The 9,535-nt window shown below is 41.2% G+C and overlaps 1 protein-coding gene and 1 long non-coding RNA gene across 9 annotated transcripts in view; one reads left to right on the forward strand and one right to left on the reverse strand.

Annotated features, from left to right (window-relative positions):
• LOC111248753 (extracellular serine/threonine protein CG31145) overlaps positions 1–9,403 on the forward strand; it is a 129,464-nt gene extending 120,061 nt beyond the window's left edge. For all 8 annotated transcript variants that reach the window (XM_086988987.1, XM_086988989.1, XM_086988988.1 and 5 more), the window contains 3 exons: positions 6,599–6,752; positions 7,225–7,443; positions 7,852–9,403. In XM_086988987.1, the coding sequence (XP_086845113.1) occupies positions 6,599–6,752; positions 7,225–7,443; positions 7,852–8,140 (662 nt within the window). In that variant the 3' untranslated portion in view covers positions 8,141–9,403. The remainder of the gene's footprint in view (positions 1–6,598; positions 6,753–7,224; positions 7,444–7,851) is intronic.
• Positions 6,569–9,535, reverse strand: LOC147756033 (uncharacterized). The gene is made up of 2 exons (XR_015327642.1): positions 9,402–9,535; positions 6,569–7,461 (listed from the first exon to the last, which is right to left on the reverse strand). It is a non-coding gene; the product is annotated as an uncharacterized LOC147756033 (long non-coding RNA).

The raw sequence follows: 9,535 nt of genomic DNA on the forward strand, positions 1-9,535 counted from the left end.
GAACAAATAAGGCTATATTGCTAGAATGCTAGAAACGACAGTGGAATAGCTCTCTTCCTTTCGATTCCCTATGAGATATATCGAGCGACCAACAGCGTTCAATTTATTGTTTGCCTGGAGAGCCCCTATCCCCCTGTCGCCATCATGCTTTATTTATCAAACATATGTTTCCATGGTATGTTCCATTTTAGATCAAACGGTTTTCATTCCAAGTCCCTTCTACCGCCTTGTTTGTCCTCTTTAAGACATTATAAATCTACACAAAGACTATACAGTCTAATAAAATCAGTATTTCATCACTACATCCATCAGATACGAAGCAAACTCTGTCAAAGAAGAATACACGGCAAAGTCTGCCCAGGCAGATGTGGGATTGTAGCTATTGAGGAATTATACCCGCAAAAGAGCACCATAGAGGCCGATTTTGTTCTACGAATGACTGACGGAGATATACATGAAGGAGAACGAAAAGGAGTGGAAAGGGGAATTTTGCTGGACACCTAATGTAGTAAGAAGGAACCGGCGTGTTTGTACGCCAAGCGCTGCCTGCAAGTCATTGGGCCAACCTGTCCTCCAGGCGTCTTGTCAACGGCCAAAAAGCGGCCTTTAGCGGGATGTCGGCCTTAAGGTTCTTAGGGCGGCACCTCGCTTCTTAGGCCTTCATGATAAACCCCACATTGCTTAAGATTGTCTGAGCAGCCTTAGCAAAGCTTATCCTTATTAGGTCCTCTTAGGACGCCAAGGATAGGACTCTATCGAAATCCCTCCAAGTTAGCTGCGCAGCATGTTTCGCTATTTGCCTTCGTTACCTCTCTTTACTGAATCTCTTTAGACAGCTACAGCAGCTTCCGTTGACGTGGCGCCCCCAGTGGTTACTTTCTACAGAAGTCGCTATGCCAAGCCCACGTCAGGCTCACGTTAGGTTAAAGACTTAGCTTGACCCTTTGCTAGTGTACCCATTGTTAACTGGCTGGCCTATTCTGGATGTAACTCCCCCTAGGCACAACACTGGGCTAAGTTTAATCTTCTTTGCACCACTGATACATTCGCAATTCATGGCTTTCCTTCAAATCCATAAACATGCAAGCGGCGTCTACTTTGTCAGGTCGTTTGTGGATAAAGGAAAAAAGTGGTCCATATAGTATTGTAGTATGGTCAGGCTGTAACGTGGTCATCTTCAGAACACAAGTTGAATTTTTGTTGTCAACCACATGTTAAAGATCATCAACTGAAAAGCTACGCAGTCGTATTTAACTGAATTAATTTGAAAAGAAATACTCAATCGCGTAGATTTAGCCCGGCTGCGGGACTGTATATAGATTACTGTAAACCTTGGAGATCTACAGGTCGTCACGATGCTTTTCGTCGCTCATTAATTGTTGTTTCCGTACACTAATATTCCCCTGATTTGTCAGTTTAACCAATCCCTTTAAACAAGTTACGATTGCAGCGCGTTCAGCGCTCTTGAACGTTTCGCTTTTCGTGTCTTGTATAATGCAAGCCTGTCAAAGCTTACATGGTTCGCCCGCTTCTGTGAGATCACTGAAGCACGGTCCATTGTATTAGTCCGCATTTCCTATTTTAAGCCTAACTTCTAGAACCAAAGGCCATCCAAATGGCGCAAAAATTAAGCATTACAATAATATACTCATAAACGGGTCACACTACATAAAACCGCCGGTAGGGCTAATGAGTGTTTACGTTCGTCAAATTCTATACCCTTTCATCAAATTTTTGCGCGCATAACTTGCGATAAAGGCCTGATGTTAAGCACAGCGAAAAATCACAGGGTGTTCCAGCGCCGATGTAGGCTGCTTGCTAATCGCTAGTAATTTGGGTTAATCGGTGAGAGGTCCTGTTATTGTCACTGTCTCGTTGTTAATTATTTCCTGTCCGGAAAATCGCCATCAACTCGATGTAATCACATAGCTGCGGGTGGGGCTTGGCGATACAAGCCACGGCTGGAATCGGTTTTTTGTACTTTTTCCAGCATGCAATGGACAAGTTGGTTATTATAGATTCGAAGACTGAGCCTTTGCGATAAGACGAAAATCTATAATTAGATATGTTCAAGTCGCGAGGAACTACTTGCGTAGGACAATAGTATCATTTTACTTTTAAATGAAAGTTTTTGAACTAAATGATTGATTATGACTTTCAATGTGCTACCTTCAAAACAGATTTCCTTTCGCGAACAATGCGAGGATATCGTATAAATCACGTTATACTCCGAAGTGACTACGAAAGGCAAGTCATGGGTGGGGTTTTTTTGGGGGGAGGGGGAGAACCCAAATAGCGCGGATTTACAAAGCCCTTTGAAGTTGTACAATTGGATTTATTGCCACCCATACAGCTTCATTGAATTACGGCTTCGCCTATAGAACTGTTGAGAAGCCTTGCCTTGCTTAATTGACCGAAGAAAGCGTCTAGCAACGGTTTCTGTCACCGCTAATTTAGCCGACACTTTTTCAAGCGATAGAGATGTATAACGACGCACATAACGGCGTTTGTATGCGTGTCCAGGTAGAAATGTATGTATGCATACGAAATATATGTAAACCCAAATGAGAAGCATACGAACTAGTTGATCGAAGAGGTGGCTAAAAAAAAACAATTGCTTTTTGCAACCGCAAGTTGCAAAATTGCAACCCGTAAAACATTATGATTTGAACCCAGAAACGTGGAACGTGCTTGGATCATTCACATAATTATGCCGAATCACATTTGTCTTCGTACTGTTTATATGTACATATGCTAAGATTTCGAAACGATTACGGGATCAACACCTGTATGGACAGATTACCTGCCAAACCTCCCTACAAGTGGCATGAACCACTCGCACGAGTGGAGCATTTGACTCAATCTATCTCTGTATGCAAAAACCGACTTGAACGTTCCTAGATAATGACTGCCTTGAGAGATTAATTTGTGGGCTTGTGGCTAGCCTACAGCCATTACTGGGTAAAGCGTTAACCGTTCCGCATGTTGCTTCTACCTACGAGCGAGCCCATACATGGTCCTTCTGTTTGCTGTAGACACTGATGTGAATCTAAAATCTAGCTTGAACAGGATTATATCAGTAAAGGGTGTTACTGCTGTAGGTACCGTAACAACGGCAGAGGCATAACGAACAGCAGCAGACGAAAAACTATCCAGGCCAATAGGCGATTAAATTGGTCCTAGAGCCCTGATTCTTTGTTGGGTCTCGTTTGGCACTTCTAGAGGCCTGGTGGATTGATGACGTCTTTCTACCAACGAATGACCATAAGCAGCAGTGGCAGTGCTGGAAGCCTACAAGCAACCCCTCAGTGATCCATCTGGCCTCTGATCCTTTGTGCTAACTCGTCGTTATCGGCCGTTTCACGCGATTCTGCTTTCGCCTAGGTGACAAAATGCAGAATTGAAGTCGCCGAGTAGACGTATCTACTAAACATTCAAGGGTGCGTAGCAGTGAGCTGAGCCGATCAGTTAAAATCAGCCCGTCACGCGAAGAAAGCTTTGACAGATAATCTACTACTGGTTGTTCTATGAACTCCTCGAGTAGTAAGTCTAAAACGGATCAGTGTTCATGTTTCCTCGATGCGTTACAGACATTTTATATGAATTGAGAACCCGCCTAATATCTACTTCTGGTTCTCTCCAGTTTTACTCTTAAATTGCGTCCATGTCAATACCTTCTAATAAGATGCGAAGCAGCGGCCCTTATAAACGTAAATCATATCTTAAGTTTATGCGAGCGTATGATACCGACACTATGGTAAGTTTTCCAGAATGCTATTCTACATTTGAGTGAAAAATAGCATTTTCTAAGAAGTTATTAATGCCGAGATCAACGATCGACCAACCTCTCGTCAGGACATATTGTTTTGTGATACTTGGAGTTTTCAAACTATAGTTAATTAGCTATGGGCCGATTAATATGAGGCCTACTCTATTGAACAGATCGCTTTCTACCATTGTTTTTTTTCTTTTTTTTTTTAACAAATCTAGACTATTTTCTGCGAAATAGTTTAAGTCTTGATCAAAATATTGGCGTAGGTAAATTTGCTCTTTTAGATAGAGTAAATGAATTTTTAACCTGAATCAAGCAGCTGTAGATTAGCTACGTGCAGAATGATTTGGATTATAGACACAGAAAATTGATAAGATTCACTGTCTATACGAACAGGAGTTGTTGTTGTGATCATTTCGTACGAGTTAAAACTTGAGGCCAGTTACGTTGTTCCACGTTGTTGATATGTTGTCCCGTTCTCCAGATATTATTAACCCAGATGGAGTGAAATCAATGACGATACCGGCAGCAAACACAACGGCATGATAATAAATCGGGGCCGGTCGAACAACAGGACAGTAGTTGCTCAGACGATCAGACAACGAGAGAGCAAGGCAGTACTGATTGAAGTGAGCCGTTCATTGAAAATAAAATGTTTAATACCTAGTCATAACAGTGAGGAACGATAAGGGAGGTTATTAACAATGATAATGCACATAGGTAGTTAAGCCTTGGCTTAGAACGAATTAGAAGATGTATCTGGTACAGGTGCGGTAACACTGATACCGAGATCGTAACCAGTCTCCTAGATAGGAGCTTCGTGAAAAAAACCTACAATATGAAATTAAATACAGTGATCAATTACTTCAGTTGTTTGCCTGATACGACAGTGACCTTTCTCGACTTTTTTAACTTGACTTGCATTTAGTAGCTATGCTTTTGTGTCAAGATTTGTGGCCTCTCTCAGACAACGAAAGCCGTCTGCTCTACGAGTGCAGCCTGAGAAAATGCATAGACTCTCGCCTATCAGTGTTTAACCTTCTTGACTGACTCCTTCGTGGCGAACCGCTATTTGCAATTTGATTTTTAATAGACTCCCCATTTATTTTTTTAATAATCTCCCCATTGGTCGAGTATGTGGCTTTTTATAAAAATACATTATTTTTTTTCAATTTTATGATCTGCTCTGCATCTTGTAGTAGAATGCCGAGATTACGTTCAACGTTTACGTGTGATTTTTACGAAATTTCCTTGCTCGGTTGTAGATGTTATATATATTTTTTAAGGCGGCTTCTGTTGTTAGCCGGTGTATCTTAAGTAGAAAAGCCATCCGTCATTCGATGATGGACCCTGTACTTCACTGGGTCCCCTGTATTTCCTACTGACATTCAGGGTGTCGACCACGGCATACTTTTGAATGGACCAGTTATGAATGAATTAAGCAATCCCGACTCAGTTCGAAAATAAAGACATCAAAAAGAATATCTGTTCTTGACATGCTCCCCAATCGTGCGATGCTCGGCGGCCACACTTTCATTCAGACTGCGAAACTGAAAGGGGCACCTGAACACTATCACAAACCGGAGGAGAGATTTCGGGTATTTAAGGTAACCACGTCAAGGATTCTACTTATAAGAACTTACGCAGATTGAATATAATGTTAACGGTTTTAAATTTCTTGCAAAATCTTTGTAGCAATTAAGAAGAGTCAGGTATTAAGGAGCTATCTACATGAAGTGATCTTTGAAAAAAGGTATATAAAGGCACAAGTATGTCCGACAATGCAGCGTAGCTAGTGAGCCGAGTTTGTTTCCGGACACCCCTTATTAAAAAAGTTTGCATATTAGTGTTGTAAAAAAATAAGCCTTAAAACTATTAGTAAGGAAGAGTAAATTATGTTTACTACGATTACTAAGGAAAGTGCTGATTTTATATTGGAATCAACAACGCTGCTTTGTAAGTGCACAAGACAAATATTGTATTTCTATTACTATTCTTTTTATTGGTATAAACACTTTTTTATCACGACAGTAGTATTCTTTTATTCTGTTTCGGCAACTGCATAAAGAACCGGACGAGATATTGACAAAATACAGAAACAAAAGCCTATTGTCAATTGGCAAAATAAACATATGTATGTAATTCGTACTTATTACTATAGAAAACGGAATCAGTTTTGCATAGTTCCCTTGCTTATGGCCAACAATGCTATAAAGCTATTTTTTCTTCGGACTCGATTTAGCTTTAGATGCACTCACACCCTGATAAATTACCTGAAACTATTGATGTTCAAACAAAAAAAATATCTATACAGACAGTATATCTATACACATATTTATGTGTCTATCTTGTAAATATTCACTTGAAATCTTTTGAAACGCTAAGCTTAATCTGTCTCATAGGACAAGCCTTAGCCTGACATACCAAAATTCGGCCGTGCAGGTCACTAACGAGACAATCCCGCTAGAGACGTGGGATGATTTTAGGTCAAGAAGGCATACCTTTTTTTTTTTCTATTGCGCCATAGAAACAGTTGATCGAACTTTCTGGTAGCGTAAGTTGTGGTTAGCAGAATTGTCATGGTTGATATATACATTATTTCGTTTCAGTATGTATTCAATTTGTTAATGTGAATATTGTACTAAATTATTATTATTGGTATTATTATCATTTGTTGATTTCCATTTTGCCTTCCTTCAATAATAATTACCCATCTAAGGACGGCCAACGTCCTTTCCACTATTCCCTAATCAAGAAATGACGGTAGAATATTTACAAAATTAACGCTTCGATTGATCTGCTGACTGTTGTTCTTGCATTTATTAGCTAAAAATCTTTGCTTCAGTGGTCACTGTAGCTACTACTGTGATACATCGCACGCGATTTGCGGACATCCAGACGATCTGGAGGGTTCCTTTGCAGCGTTCCTGCCTTCAACCGACATTGCACCACGAACCTCGTGGAGACACCCCTGGAGAAGGTATGACCAGGCAGTCCTTCGTCCCTCTCCGCTATCTTCTAACGTACTTCATCATGTAACAGTATTTTTATACTAGTATTATACATACGGAAATCTATACCTACGACTTTTTCCAGTAGCGTCCTAGAACGGGGCACAAAAGCCACCTATTACATATGTATATTGGCATTACAATGGCTTCGTCAACTGTATAAAGATCATAATCATAATCGTAAATCATTCCATACTTTAAGTGGTTTTCACGAATGACTTTCATACATATGGTCAATGTTATGCTGACCACTGTCTTGTTATTTATATGTTCATAAACGCATTGGAAAGATTCTGCACTTATCCCATCAACCAGCCAATAATCGTATAGTATTAGTCTCATAACCCTTACTGATTTTAGCTTAAACGCCTTCGAGCGTCCTCAACCTAACGTTCATCACCTTTCTAATACTCCCCATGTACTGCTGGTTGGTTTGTGCAGGTCGTACAACCGGCGACGAAAGGCCGCGTGGGAGATCGATCCTGATTACTGCGAGTTGATCAAAGAGACGCCTCCATACAACGCTGGACGCCGGCTGGCCGACCTGACTGACATGGCGGTGCTCGACTTCCTCACAGGGAACATGGATCGCCATCACTATGAAACGTTTAAACTGTTCGGCAACGAATCGGCCCCGGTCCACCTCGACCATGGACGGGGGTATGTATATATAGATGACTGAAAATCAAATTTTGGCGCGCAATTGTCGACATCGAGAACGATAACAATAAGAACTGCTTTTGTACAACATTTACATTCGGTTATCTTGCAGATTAGATTGCATTTTTTTTTTGACTACGTTCAAGTCACACGTAGAAACAAGACACATATATTTTTATGAGTATGGGTACTTGGGTAGTTTAAGTGTTCAATCAGTACAGTGGCTATTAGGACCAGACCCAGCGAGGCTAGTCTTTGTCTAAATTCAGATATATGTAACATGTCGTAAAGACTAAAAAGGCTCGATTCGCAGTCTCTTCCAAAGCACATCGACCCAATATGACCTAGATTACACACAACGTTCGCGTTTGTTACGCATATCTGTTTGTGTTTCCGCACATGTTATAGGTTCGGCAAAGCAAATTACGACGAGATGTCCATTTTGGCTCCTCTGTACCAATGTTGTTTGATTCGGCAATCGACGCTTCGGACACTGTTAAGGTTCGTCACGATGCCGGGACACCGACTCAGCAAGAAGCTACGGCAAAGTATGTCCTCGGACGCCGTCGCCCCAATACTTCTCGATGGACATCTCGAAGCGCTTGATCGGCGGGTACATAAGATTCTCGGTGTTGTCGATACTTGCCTTAGGAATCGATCCTTCAGTGAGGTCATCATATACGATGAGTTCTACTGAAGTTACTGCTATGACATATTTCCAACCTGGCACAGATTTAGGGCCAGCTCGATACATTGTAATAGCGCCTGCCGTCATCTCTAACTTCACTGTGGAAACGAAATGGCTCAACAAACGGATCACACATCATGTTCAGGACCTTTACATAGAGCAATTCAATCAGAACCTCTGATTGATTATGTGACGAATGTTTCAATTTTGTGATTGTTATTTAGAATTAAGAAAAGAATATTGTCATTGCCACAAAATTTTGTATATTATCATACAGGAATCTTATACAGTTTTCTACGTTTTCATCTCGTTATGTCGATTGGGGGCAAAATAGGAACAAAATAAGCGATACATTGTATATTCTAGTTGCTTCGCTATACGGTTTACGTCGAAACGGACAGAGAGGAAGCTTTGAAGAAGCAAATTTAACGCCGCATGAGCCGTTGACAATATGAAGCAGTGATTCGAAAGCACGTTTTCCGTCCGTTCAAGAATCGTAAAAGCCGCAAAAAATAATTAAGGAACTTAGTTGTTAATAGGAGGAGCGAGCTTCTCGATAACGGAGCCTGAGCGCAATGCGCAACCGTTGCTTTGACCAAGCTAAGCCTAAAGGTGGGCAAAACAATCACCGTGCAATGGATGACCTCACCGACCCTACCCTAATTACACGACAGTGACGGTTCTAACCGCCAATAAGGATCCGGCCAACCGGCAGAGGTAGCTTTGACATGCTGTGCATTGACTTGCGTGCAACGTGCATAGTAATGTGCCACAATGATATCAAACAGGTCGCATATCAGCAACGACAAATAGTAGCAGTTATAGCGAATGATCATAGTGAACGTAGAGTTTGAGACAGCCGGGACCCACTGACCGATGAAGACCGCGTCTACTTAATTGCTCCAGATAGTGAGTTATTATGCAGATCTATGTGGCGAAAGAGTTCATAAGAACAACGATTACAAAGAGTATAGTCTATGTTGATGATGGAAACGCCGCTCAAAAGACCTATAACACAATCAGCTGCTTCTAGATATAGGTACTAAAGTTGTTCCATGAAAAGTCACAGATTAGGGTAACAATTGAAATAAGGATGAGTCAGTAGAATCACCTATATATAATGAAGTTGGTGTATGTAAAAATGAAAATCAGTATAAACACATCTCAACGAAACAGATAGCTGCTTCTATCACGTCCATGAACGAAGCTGGTATTTGACGTGAGCTAGAGGAATATACGTTAACAAACATTTCATGCGAGCTCCACCGACCTTAAGTCAAAGTCATGTCCTGGGTAGCACGGCCACGTTAATCAGACCACACGCATTGCTCCGAGTACATGTACAGGGGTTTGTTGAGTCATTTAGGCACGGAATAACGTGGCCCTTCCCTCAAAAACAAAAAG

Source organism: Varroa destructor, unplaced genomic scaffold (assembly GCF_002443255.2).
Source record: "Varroa destructor unplaced genomic scaffold, Vdes_3.0 BEIS01000004.1, whole genome shotgun sequence".
Taxonomy (NCBI): domain Eukaryota; kingdom Metazoa; phylum Arthropoda; class Arachnida; order Mesostigmata; family Varroidae; genus Varroa; species Varroa destructor.